Source organism: Balaenoptera ricei, chromosome 11, assembly GCF_028023285.1.
Source record: "Balaenoptera ricei isolate mBalRic1 chromosome 11, mBalRic1.hap2, whole genome shotgun sequence".
NCBI classification, from domain to species: domain Eukaryota; kingdom Metazoa; phylum Chordata; class Mammalia; order Artiodactyla; family Balaenopteridae; genus Balaenoptera; species Balaenoptera ricei.
Window position 1 is genome coordinate 62,038,007 of NC_082649.1, and position 12,325 is coordinate 62,050,331.

The window sequence follows — 12,325 nt, forward strand, 5'->3', positions numbered from 1 at the left end:
TTGGCTAACAAAAATTTCTCTATTTTTCCAAAGATAAGCTCTTGGATTTATGATCATTTCTATAGCTTTTTGGTTTTAATTGGTTTATGCATTTATCTTTGATGTCTGAAATTCAAAGTCTAGTTCACTTGTTTTGCTTCTTCCTTCTTTAATAATGAAGAAAAGATTTAATACTGTGAATTTGACTCAGTGTGGTTCTGTATGTATCCCATTTGTTTTGATATATGTAATGTCTTCATTTTGTAAATGCTCTGTGGATTAGCTTTTTTCTTTAATCCAATAGTTACTTGGAAATATGTGTGAGATGTGCACGTTGTGTGTGTGTATGTGTATACTTGTGTATGTGGGTGCACATGCTTTAAAACTTCTGAGTAGGGTTTCTGACTATTTTAACTTTTGTTCTAATTTTCTAGATTTGCTCTATCCAATATGGTAGACACTAGCCACAAGTGGCTGTTTACATTTAGATTAATTTTTTAAAAATTTATTTATATTTTATTTTTGGCTGCATTGGGTCTTCGTTGCTGCATGCAGGCTTTCTCTAGTTGTGGCGAGCAGGGGCTACTCTTTGTTGCAATGCACAGGCTTCTTATTGCAGTGGCTTCTCTTATTGCAGAGTGCGGGCTCTAGGTGCGTGGGCTTCAGTAGTTGTGGTATGCGGCTCAGTAGTTGTGGCTCGCGGGCTCTAGAGCACAGGCTCAGTAGTTGTGGCTTACGGGCTTAGTTGCTCCGCGGCATGTGGAATCTTCCCAGACCAGGGCTCGAACCCGTGTCCCCTGCATTGGCAGGCAGATTCTTAACCACTGCGCTACCAGGGAAGCCCTAGATTAATTAAAATTAAATAAAATTTAAAAATCAGTTCCTCCAAGGCAGTAGCCACATTTCAAGGGCTCAGAAGCCACTTCTGGCTGGTGGCTACCATATTGGGCACTGCAGATATAGAACATTTCCATTATTTCATAAGGTGGATTCTTTACCAGTGGACCACCAGGGAAGTCCCTCTTAATTAAAGCTTAATAATTACACTATTCAAATTATCTAATTTGTATTTATTTCTGGTGTACTGGGCTTCCAAGGGCTGATAAGGGAATTTTAAAGTCATCAACCATGGCACATTAGATTGCGTTGCTCTATTGTTTTGCCAATTCAAGAAAGTCTCATGATTTACTTACTTTATCAGTATCTAAAACACCCTCCCTCCCTGTTTCTACTGTGTGCTTCTTGCCTTGAATTCTACTTTGTTTGAAAGTAATATTCCTGCCTTTTCTTTTTTGTTTGCATTTATTTAGCATAGAATGTTGTCTATTCTTTCATTTTTAACCTCTCAGTGTTATTTAAAGTTGATTTATTTAAGAAATAATTTATTGAGGTGAAATTTACAAAACATAAAATTAACCATTTAAAAATGAACAATTCAGTGGCATTTAGTACGTTCACAATGTTGCGCAACCACTGCCTCTATCAAGTTTCAAAACATACCATCACTCTGAAGTAAAACCTCTTACCCATTAAGCATTTCTTCCTATTCTCCCTCCCCAGAGCCCCTGGCAACCATTGATCTATGTTCTACATCTATGGAAGGTAATTTATTTATTATTTTATTTTACTTTTTAAGAGAGGGGAATCTGGAGCTTTATCCTTTAAAATTTTTTTATTTTTAAAATTTTTGTTGACGTATAGTTGATTTACAATGTTGTGTTAGTTTCAGGTGTACAGCAAAGCGATTCAGATAACACACACACAAACACACACACATATATATTCTTTTTCAGATTCTTTTCCCTTATAGGTTGTTAACAAAATATTGAGTATAGTTCCCTGAGCTATACAGTAGGTCTTTGTTGGTTATCTATTTTATATATATTAGTTAATCCCAAACTCCTAATTTATCCCTCTTCCCCACCCTCCACTTTCCCTTAAGGTAATTTATTTTATTTTATTTTATTTTTATTTTATTTATTTTTATTTTTGGGTGTGTTGGGTCTTCGTTTCTGTGCGAGGGCTTTCTCTAGTTGCGGCGAGCGGGGGCCACTCTTCATCGCGGTGCGCGGGCCTCTCTCTATCGCGGCCTCTCTTGTTGGGAGCACAGGCTCCAGATGCGCAGGCTCGGTAGTTGTGGCTCACGGGCCCAGTTGCTCCGCGGCATGTGGGATCCTCCCGGACCAGGGCTCGAACCCGTGTCCCCTGCATTGGCAGGCAGATTCTCAACCACTGCGCCACCAGGGAAGCCCAAGGTAATTTATTTTTAACTATCTTATTTATAACAGACTCCTTCCCTGGCCCTAGTGGTCTGCCCTTTTAGTGTGATAATGCTTCTTTTTAGCTCTTTGAAGTAACAGCCAGGAGCCAGGTAACTGGACTTTGAAAGGTCAGGGGTAACGGCTGGCCAATGAAGCAAAGGCAGTGGGCAGCACTGTTGCCATATGGTACCTAAGAGATGCAGTAACTTGTGATTCAAAAGGGCATGCCCCCCATTATGCCATTAACTGGTGCTTCTGTGCTCATGACACAGGGACAGTGAGGGGGAGGAATGGGAAGGGAGTGACAGGTGATGCATAAAAGGCAACAGAATAGGTTTTGCCTTTCGTTGCTTCAATCTTGTCACCCAGCCATTGTCTACCCCCTCTGCATAACTGGTATCACTGAGGCAGTTTAGCTGGGTCTTCACCTCCCATATAAGCAGCATCAAGCATTTGCAAAATTCTGAAGCATATGTTGGTGTTAGGGTAATAATCCCTTAGCCTTCTTATATGATCTCCAGGTTTATGCAAATTATCCACTGTCGCTTCCTTTGCCGCATTTATGGGCAGCTGCTGACTTTTTTTCTGGAACACAAGTAATTAATGGCTTAGAAGAAATTTAAGGAAGAGTGAATAAGAATCAAAAACAGAATAAAAACTCTTATACCTCAATCGGACCTTATATTTCTGTCTACACATTTTTATTTCTCTTATATTAAATCTGGTTCATACAAGGAGCTGGAGATATAATTGACAGGATGTATCCACATACCCAAGAGGTTAGCAATATAAGGACCCCCTCCACCCAACCAACAGACCATGAGACCATGCAGGAAGGATGCTTCTTGGGGCTCTGACTGGGGACCTACAGAAAGAAGGGCTACAGAATGGAGGTGCCATCAACAGTGACAGTAATTGGCATTAAGATAGAGATGACTTACTATCAAATCCTTGGTAGTGCTTTTCCTTTCTTTAGTCCTGTTTGTCGAGGAGTCTTGGAGAATGAAGTTGCGGTTAAATGTTTTAATGGTGGTCGCTGAAGATGCCTCAATTTTTTCAGCTAAAAGGAAACACGTAGGAATAAGTATTATCTAGAAGCTGGACTGATGGTTAAGGAAGAAAGACCAGGTGTCCAGATTACCCAGATTTTTGTTCTAGACTGGCATCTCATTCTGGTCCATAGGTCTGACTGTGGAAACTTTTTGTTCTGTTTATTTACTTATTTATTTATTGGTGGACCAAATAAATCAAGGCATCATTGGTGGCTTTCTAGGAAAATGTAGCTTGGAGATAATCCAATACAGTCTACAAACTCTTATTTGCAATTCTGAAATATAAAAGGCTCTAAAAACAGCAAATCTTTACAACTTTGGAGTCAAAATTGCCGGATGGCAAAACCTGACTTAAACTGATAAGTGGCCATTTCAAGTCCTTGTCCCTCTCATGGAGCGTGAACATTGTCACGCTTTGCTGCAAGGATATTAATGTGTTTATCAGACGCTACTCCAGACGCCACAGGAGGGGGCTGTCATGAAATACACAGTACATGTACCATATTACCTTTCTAAAGGGTTTCAAATAAGGGATCATGGATCTGTAATGTATTTTAACTGTTTAGGGCTCTGGGGAATATAAAGTAGGCACTGAGTAAACATTTCTTGAACAATGAATGGTGGAACCAGGACTCAAACATATATCTTCTGACTTTCTACTCTTCTAGTTTGCAGGTCTAAATTTCTAGTTTGGCATCATCATTCTGTGGCTTCTGAATCTAGGGAAATTGTTGAAAATGTCCAGTAGATAAGGGTGATAGACCGGCATTGCTGGAATCTCTCTAGGTTGGGCTCTTTGTTAGATGCTTTTGGTGTCCTTCGCGCATCTCCCTGACAGTCACCATTCCAGCCCACACTGACAGCATCCTACTACAGGCATCACCACTCTCTCTTGGCCCATGAATGATGGGGTGGGTCAGAAGTACCAGGGAGTTAATGCCCCTACCAGAAATAACCTTCAAGCAAAGATGAGAGTTGAAATATCTCATCTTCCTATTCTTTGAGCAGGAAACTCTGAGGTGCGGTTGATACTGTCTCCCGGAAGTCCCCAGTAGGGGTTAGCCTCATTTGCCCAAAGCATCAAACTACTAATTAAAGTACATTATATTGGCTTAATTTCCTTCCCTGAATCTTTTCTCTCTTCCCTTTTCAGTGTTTCTTGGAATTACCTCCCAAATCACATCTTTGTCCCAGGGTCTGCCTCTTGGAGGAATTCAAGTCAAGATAGACTCTCCACAAGGGCAATTCTGGGTGAGAACACCCCATTAGATCTGGTCCTCAAACTCAGATCTCTGAGTTACTCTGAGTGAGTGAGTCAGGCTTAATGCTTTGGTGGCTCTGTGGTTTGATTTAAGCATACCTTTCACTGGTGGAGCAGGGAGTTTCCTCCTCTGCTGCCTTGATGTGTCTATGGTTTGTACCTACAAACAGAACACAGGAATCAGTACACCTTTGCAAAGCCAGAGATGTTTTATCTTCTACATTTTTCAGGTCGTGCAATATTCCAGCAGAGGGAGTGAGGGACAAACGCACCTGGTTCCTTTGCTTCTGATCTCGTTTTCTTGTGAGGCGCCCACAGGGTGCTATGTTTAATCCTGCAATGGTCAGGGCTGAAATCCGGCTCTCAATATCAGAAATCTTAATGCAACAGAAAGGCAGAATCAGTAGGGAGAAAGCCCAGGACGGGGAGAATCTTTGTTAAAAGTATTATGACTCTATAAAGAACAAATCTGCTTTGATATATGCTCATTCATTCATTCACTCATTCAACTTCCACCAAGCACTTCTCTATTTAGTACTGTAGTGAGAAAATAAACCACAGGCCTTTCTTTGTAAATTTAATTTTCCAGTTGTTAGCTCTAGAGCATGTCACCCCTGTCAGAGGACCCCTAGGGAAAAATGGAAGCCCAGGGCACGATGGGCACGATGGCCCGGGGCCATCTGGCTCAGCATAGGGGTAGGGGTGGGGGTGAGGGAAGGCTTCCCAGGGAGACAACACGATGTGAGCTTTGAAAAGCAAGTATGATTTATAGGTCCTGCTTCCTTCTTCCGTGACTCCCTGAATCCAAAACCACAGCACAAGGTCTTAGGAGGGAAGCCCTGCAGCCCCTGGTTCAAGTCCATTTCCTCTACTAAGAGGCCAAGTGGCCTTGAGAAACTCCCTCCTCTCTCTGTGCATCAGTTTCCTTTACTATAACATCAGTAGGTCAGAAGAAGCTCAGATTTTTTTCCAACAATGTCTTAAGGTAGATATAGAGAACAAGAGCCCACTCAGCACCCGGAAAGAACCCCGGTCCATCCATGTCCCCAGGGGTGAAGAAAACACGGTCCCTCCTCTTAGGAAAGGGCATTACTATGTGCCGTTGCCATGCTGAGTGCTTTAAATACATGAACTCTTCATGCTTTGTTCATAATCCTGTGACAGGGGTACCATTCTCTTGGTTTTACAGATGAGGAAACTGTGGCTTACAGGGATGAGTGACACACCCAACATCTCACAGCAGAGCTCAGCATTAATGCCACTGCTCATGATCTCGCCATGTTGCCCCCTTCTCAGAGGCCTTGCCAAGGCCTGGCATGGGGGACACTGGAGGAGGCAGGAGGAAGCTGGCAGAATCGAGGGAGGAGGCTGGGATCACAGCCATCCTGCTGAGATGGCACAGCCTGAGTGTTGCTGGGGCATCAGACAGGAAACCTGAAAGTGGGCCCTGCTGCCAATGTGTGTGCCCTCTGCCCCGACGTCTCCATTGCCTCCCCTGTCCCTAAGCTATTTTGTGCTGCACAAGACGAATTCTAATTCTGCTGCCATTTACTGAGGGCTTCTTTGGACAAAGCCCATTGGGATAGCTGCTGTAGGAAGTGCAGAGAGAAGGTCTGAAAGGTCAGCAAATATGGGAGATGCTTCCCCTATCCCGGAGGAGCGGCAATCTTACTCAGATAAGGAGGAGGAGGCAGGTAAAGGCCAAGACTGTGGCAGCTGGTGAAAGAATCCAAGCTGCCCAGCAGCCAGCCCCCAGAAGGGGCCACTGTGCAGCCCCTGTCCCTTCCTAGCCCCCAGATACCTTCCTATTCTCATTCCTCAAATTTCACACTGAGAACGGCATTCCTTTGGTTTATAGACCAATAAATTGCATAAACTTTTATCAGTCATTTGCAACTGATGTGGGTTAGATGCCCACATTCTTTCCTGGAAGCAGTTTTGATGGAGGGCTTTGCTCAGAGGGCCCTGGGAGACAGGTCAGTGGGAGAGCAAGTTGCTGACCTCCTGATTTGCTGACTGCCAGGCTGTAGAATAAGAAGGGTTAATTTTTCCAGTTTTAGTCCACAGGGCAAAGGATGCAGAAAGAGGAAGGGAGACTGCCGAGGGCTGACTTTGCCTACATTTTGTTTATCTATCTCTCTATCTCTCTATCTATCCATCCATCCATCTATCACATTGTATCTAACTGTGTTCCATTAATTCCTAAGAATGCATATCCAGTGACCCTTACACTTGCTAGAAGGGGATGACCAATTCTGCTCTGGGTTTCCTGGGAGCCAAAGCAAAAAGATCATTTTATGACTCTATGTCCACAAGATAAAGACCAAGTACTCAGAAGAATAGCTTTTCTTGATATTAAGAGTTAAGAGAGACCTTCCCCAGGAATGCCCACAGAGATGACCCTGCAGGACGCAGTGGACAGCATCCTTAGCACGCTGCCCATGCATCATCCTGCAGTTGGCTTCAGCACCTGGCAATCCTGTCAGATTAGGTCAGATTCTAGGGTTGCTTTCACCTTGGAGTCCCAAAGGTTAACTCTAAGGTGAAAGCAACCCTAGAATCTGACCTAATCTAAGAACACAATTCAGCACATCTACCCTCCAGTGGGACCCTCCTACCATCCTGCAGGATACCCTCTGTGACATCTTCTGTGAGACTCTGCTTTGGACAAGAACAGATAACAGGGAATGAATCTTCCTTCTCTGGCAGCAACTGTAGGACAAGGAGAGTCTCCACACTAATAAAGGTTCCCACATTGAAAGAGCCGTAAAGATGATGGCAAGGTTGACAACCTCCCATGCAAAGTAAGGACTCTTATGCAAGTGGATATATACCTGAGGGCAGGGCAAGCACATTTTTCAGGAAACCACACAGCACAGACTGGTGAAGAAAGTGGGCTCTGAGGCCAGAAAGACTTAGGTTAAAATCCTGGCTTCATCACTTTTTAGCTATTTGACTTCAGTTCAACCGTTCTGAGTCTCCTTTTCTCCAGATATAAAAAGGGAAAAATAACAATAGCCACCTCATGGGGATGCTGAAAGGATTAAATACAATAATGAGTTCAAGGGTTAAGCCCAACTCCTGGCCCCCAGTAAGACTCATTGAACATTAGGTATTATTAATGACATTATTATAATATTTAACAACGAATGATAAATTAATAGGCACATTCAAACACATGGAAAATGGACATTTTGGACTCCAGGATTTTCTGCCATAAACCATGGCTCCAATAATTTAAGCCTAGAAACATTTGGAAGCATGAATAACTAATTATCCAAAAAAACCCTCCCAAACACCCATAAACAATATTACTTCCTGCTAAACCATTCAAGAAGTATTTGCTGCAAAATATACCCCCAGAAAACAAGCGATTTGATTCTACTTTATATAACATTAACTATAAATTGATTAAATGTTGAGCGGCATTTGTGGGAAATGATTTTTGAGGAGAGTTGCTCTTCAGCCATTCTTGCTGGTAATAAACAGTCAACAGGGCCTTCTGTGATGAGACCATTCCTGGGCCATTCCTAGCACAGAACTGGTTCCCTCCCATTCTCAAGAGTGCTGAATGATATGAGCAGCTGTTGTGATTTTTGATTCTTTAAGATAAAAATATTTATTTAAAAAATAATTATCGGACTTCCCTGGTGGTGCAGTGGTTAAGAATCTGCCTGCCAATGCAGGGGATCCAGGTTCAAGCCCTGGTCCGGGAAGATCCCACATGCCGCGGAGCAACTAAGCCCGTGTGCCACAACTACTGAGCTGGTGCTCTAGAGCCTGCGAGCCACAACTACTGAGCCTGCGCACCACAACTACTGAAGCCCACGTGCCTAGAGCCTGTGCTCTGTGACAAGAGAAGCCAGCTCAATGAGAAGCCTGCGCACAGCAACGAAGGCCCAACACAGCCAAAAATAAATAAATAAATTTATAAAAAAAAAATTATCACCCAAAACTGTCATCTTCTCTATCCAGAGATGGTTTCAATTGATCCCCATTCTCCAGAGGATGCAGTTTTAAGATGCAGGGTCTACAGAAATATCAGTGAACCAGAGGTCTACGCTGAGCTTATGCTGCAAAGACCAGCATTTCTCGTGGGTCTCTGAGTTTGTATATGTCCATGGACCCCAGTTTGAAAATCAGTTACTTAGTCCACAGTCCATTTTGATCCAGAGTCAGAAGTCAAGAGAATATCCATGAAAACTGCAAACAAGCATCTTCAGAAAGTTATAGATAATTTAGTAATTAGTTCTAAAACAGCCATATCTAAATCATGCAAAATATTGGTCTAAGAAATCTACACTTCGTTTTTCATTTATTTATTCATCTCATTTTTATTGAGGCCCAAACCTCTGTGAGGTGTTATGCTAGGCACAATAACTGGAGTTATTGTGTTAAGCTAGATAGCTAGAGTCCTGTCCTCAAGGAGCTTTTAGTCTGTTGTGGGGAAACCTGGCATTAAATAGGTAATCAACAGTGTGATGGGACTTCCCTGGTGGCGCAGTGGATAAAACTCCGCACTCCCAATGCAGGGGTCTGGGGTTCGATCCCTGGTCGGGGAACTAGATCCCACATGCATGCTGCAACTGAGAGTTCACGTGCCATAACTAAGGAGCCCACCTGCGGCAAGTAAGACCTGGCACAACCAACCAAATAAATAAATAAATAAATAAATAAATATTTTTTAAAAAACCAGTGTGATAAAGATTAGGGAAGGGTGGTCTTGGGATGGAATGGGAGCCTCTATAGCAAGGGTCAGAGAATTTGTCAAAGAGGAAAATGGCATAGGTTTTAAAGAGATATATTATCAAGGTCATAATCTGGGGAGAGGAAGGCTACACTTTAAAAAAGGAGGCTTTGGTGGAATCCACCTGGAAGGACCATGTCCACGAAAAGTCTGCCGGAGATGGCAGGAACTGATAGATACAAAGGCTTTGAAATGATTCTTGTGGAAGATGGGGTGCGCTCTCCTTTTGCCCGGTAGTCCTCCATCTGGGCAGAGAGGAGAGTTCTTACCTGGATCTCAGCATGGTGGACCCGGGCTGCTGCCGTGGCTACTTGGTCCTCCAGATCTGCCAGTTCAGTCTCATCAGTGCCACTGTGGATGCAGCGGGCAGCATCCTCTAGCTCACTCAGCTGGCCTTCAAGTCCATACACGGTACCTGCCGCCAGGTACACCTATAGAGGAGGCATGGCCTTTGAGCTCAGGTCTGTGGACCCAGGACTGGTGGGTTCCCTTCAGGGGATGCCATAATTCAGGGGAGTGAGAGAGAACTAGACTCAACATTGGGAGAAAGAGACAGGGAGTCCCCCATTTATAAACATTCTTCACACTTAAGTGGTAGCATAAGGTCTTGCCACCCCCTCACTGTCAACCACACCTCCTCTTCCCCCAACCTTTCCTGCAAAAAAAAGTAGTTTGTAAGTTTTAAAAATATGATAAAATAGTACAAGAATACATGACATCAGCTACATAAATTGTGAATTTGTCCAGGGACTATAACAACCACAATATCAAGATAGAGGAAACAAAGAGAAAAACTCATGATGTAGTTTTTCCAATAAAAATTTTGGTTGGCATTAGTAATTTGGAAAAATTCAGAAAACATGAAAGAGGTGAAATTAATTTAAAACAATTACAAATTTTGCATGAATTATCTCTGATTAAGTACCGTGACGTTGCTTGAATCAGGTTAAGGGAATGAAAATGAACCTGAAGTATGTAGTAGGAAAATACCTTATTTTTTAGAAAATAGTGTGATGTTGAGAAGCATATAAAATCTATGATCAATTAAGACAGTTTTTTGAGAGCTCCTGAAGATTAAAGAGAAAGTAAGATAAAGGAAGTAATTTGAGGGAAAATTAAAGGAAAAATTACTTTGGCTTATGAGTTTATAAGGTGATTCTCGTAAAAATGGGCAAACAGAAAGTAAAATCGTTGGAATAATTCAGGCTGAGGACAGGGTGAGTGAAACAAATGCTCCTTCAGCCTAATTAATAACATGATGAAACAGTGGACAACACAAGGAACCAAATGTATCTAGAGAAGGCAATTACTTAAACAGGTTCATGAGGTTTAATCAATGTATATAAAGCTCTAAACATGTAATCACAGCCATTTAGAGTTGACTTGAATGATATGCACGGTCACTCCTTTAACAGTTCCTTTAACTTGAGTTAAAAATATAACAGAGTTGGGCAAGCCAAGAGCAGTGCACACAGATCATGCATGGTCATTTGCACTGAGCAATGCTGAGTGTTGGTGAAGAGGGCAAAGAATCCTGAGATGCTCCAACTCGGTTAATTCCTTGGCATGATTCATGCATCTGCGTGAAAACTGGCAATTTTACAAAACATTTTAGAGTGGAGCAAAGGCAGGTGCAGGTTTGATGAGAGCAAATTTGACTGTGCGTCACCAGGCACAATTAGCTGTGGGAGCTTCCAGCAGTGACTGACATAGCGGACATCAAGTTGGGTGATTCATCGGTCATACAGGGGTCATGAGTCAAATGTCTGCTGGAACTGCCTTATTTCACTTTGCCCTTAGTTTTATATTTCTTTGTCATATGCAAGTATTAGAGAACTTCTGTTTCTAAAAGATCTTCACAGTTTAATATAGCCATTTATTCCTTATCTTCAAAACAAGAAACACTTTATTGTTTATCACATGAAGGAAATGATGAATATTTCAAAGCTATTTGAGTGGAGAAATCATTAAAAATTTGTCTCTCAAAAGTTGTGAGGTTGAAAAACTTATCTTCAGAGGGGAAGAAAAATTGAAGAGAGAGAGAGAGAGGAAAATAGAATAAGAGGAGAAGAGGAGGAGGAGGAGGTAGGAAAGGAAAGGGAGGAGGGGGAGGAGGAGGAAGAGGAGAGGAGAGGAGAGAGAAGGAAGAGATCAGAGAGATGGCCACCACAGTTTGAGTTTGGATATTACACTTTTGGTACCCACACCAAAAAAAAGGGGAATTCATTTTGATAAGATAATTAAAAACATTAACTTATAGCTTTGCACAATGAAACTAAATTTGGAATTTAAATGAAATGAATAACTTAAGTGTGGCAATGGTTAAACATGACCTGACATATCTTTGGTCTCAGGACCTTGATATTTCCAGAAACATGCAAAACTCAACGTCGTCATACCCTACGGTTGTATCAACTTAATAGCACCTTGTTGTTTTGTCACCGGCATGGTCATCCACTAACGTTCCTTACTTTCTCTGCCAAGACAAAGCAATATGAAATCGCTCCAAGTTCTCAGCAAGGCCAGAATGTTCATCTTTTACTTTGTGTTCCCTAAAAGCCTGCTTTCCTGGCACTAGGGGGATAGGGAGGTTCAGTGGTTTGGCACTGACACCTCCTCAACAGGAACTTACAAGCAAGGTCATGGCACCTAAAGGATTAGAGGATGATGACAATGGTGATGATGGTGATGATGATCATGACAGGTATTTACTGAGCCAGAGGGCTGGTGCCAAGATTTCATGCCTTTATCCACCTTGCCCTATGATGCTGTGATACTTAATCTCGATTGGAATGTTTCGACGATTTAAATTTCAAACGTTGGCATAAAGGTACTAGAGTTACTGTGGTTATAGATGGCCATAATATTGGCTCTGTGGCTGGGCTGAAATAACAAAAATTAACATGCCATATGATGAAATTGTTATTCTAGTCTTAAAAATAACCCATTTGAAAAACATTAACCTGGAGTTGCTTGCTTAATTAAGGTCCACTTTTGGTGAGAAGTATGGTTACCATGTCTGAGT

At 42.2% G+C, this 12,325-nt stretch overlaps 1 protein-coding gene and 1 long non-coding RNA gene across 3 annotated transcripts in view; one reads left to right on the plus strand and one right to left on the minus strand.

The window, feature by feature from the left end:
* LOC132374907 (uncharacterized) overlaps positions 1–12,325 on the plus strand; it is a 172,015-nt gene that overhangs the window by 118,597 nt on the left and 41,093 nt on the right. The gene's annotated exons all lie outside the window — the stretch shown is intronic.
* Positions 1–12,325, minus strand: part of MYRIP (myosin VIIA and Rab interacting protein) — a 223,572-nt gene that overhangs the window by 3,150 nt on the left and 208,097 nt on the right. For both annotated transcript variants that reach the window (XM_059939381.1, XM_059939382.1), the window contains 4 exons: positions 9,570–9,731; positions 4,826–4,930; positions 4,653–4,713; positions 3,182–3,300 (listed from right to left, as the gene is read on the minus strand). In XM_059939381.1, the coding sequence (XP_059795364.1) occupies positions 3,182–3,300; positions 4,653–4,713; positions 4,826–4,930; positions 9,570–9,731 (447 nt within the window). The remainder of the gene's footprint in view (positions 1–3,181; positions 3,301–4,652; positions 4,714–4,825; positions 4,931–9,569; positions 9,732–12,325) is intronic.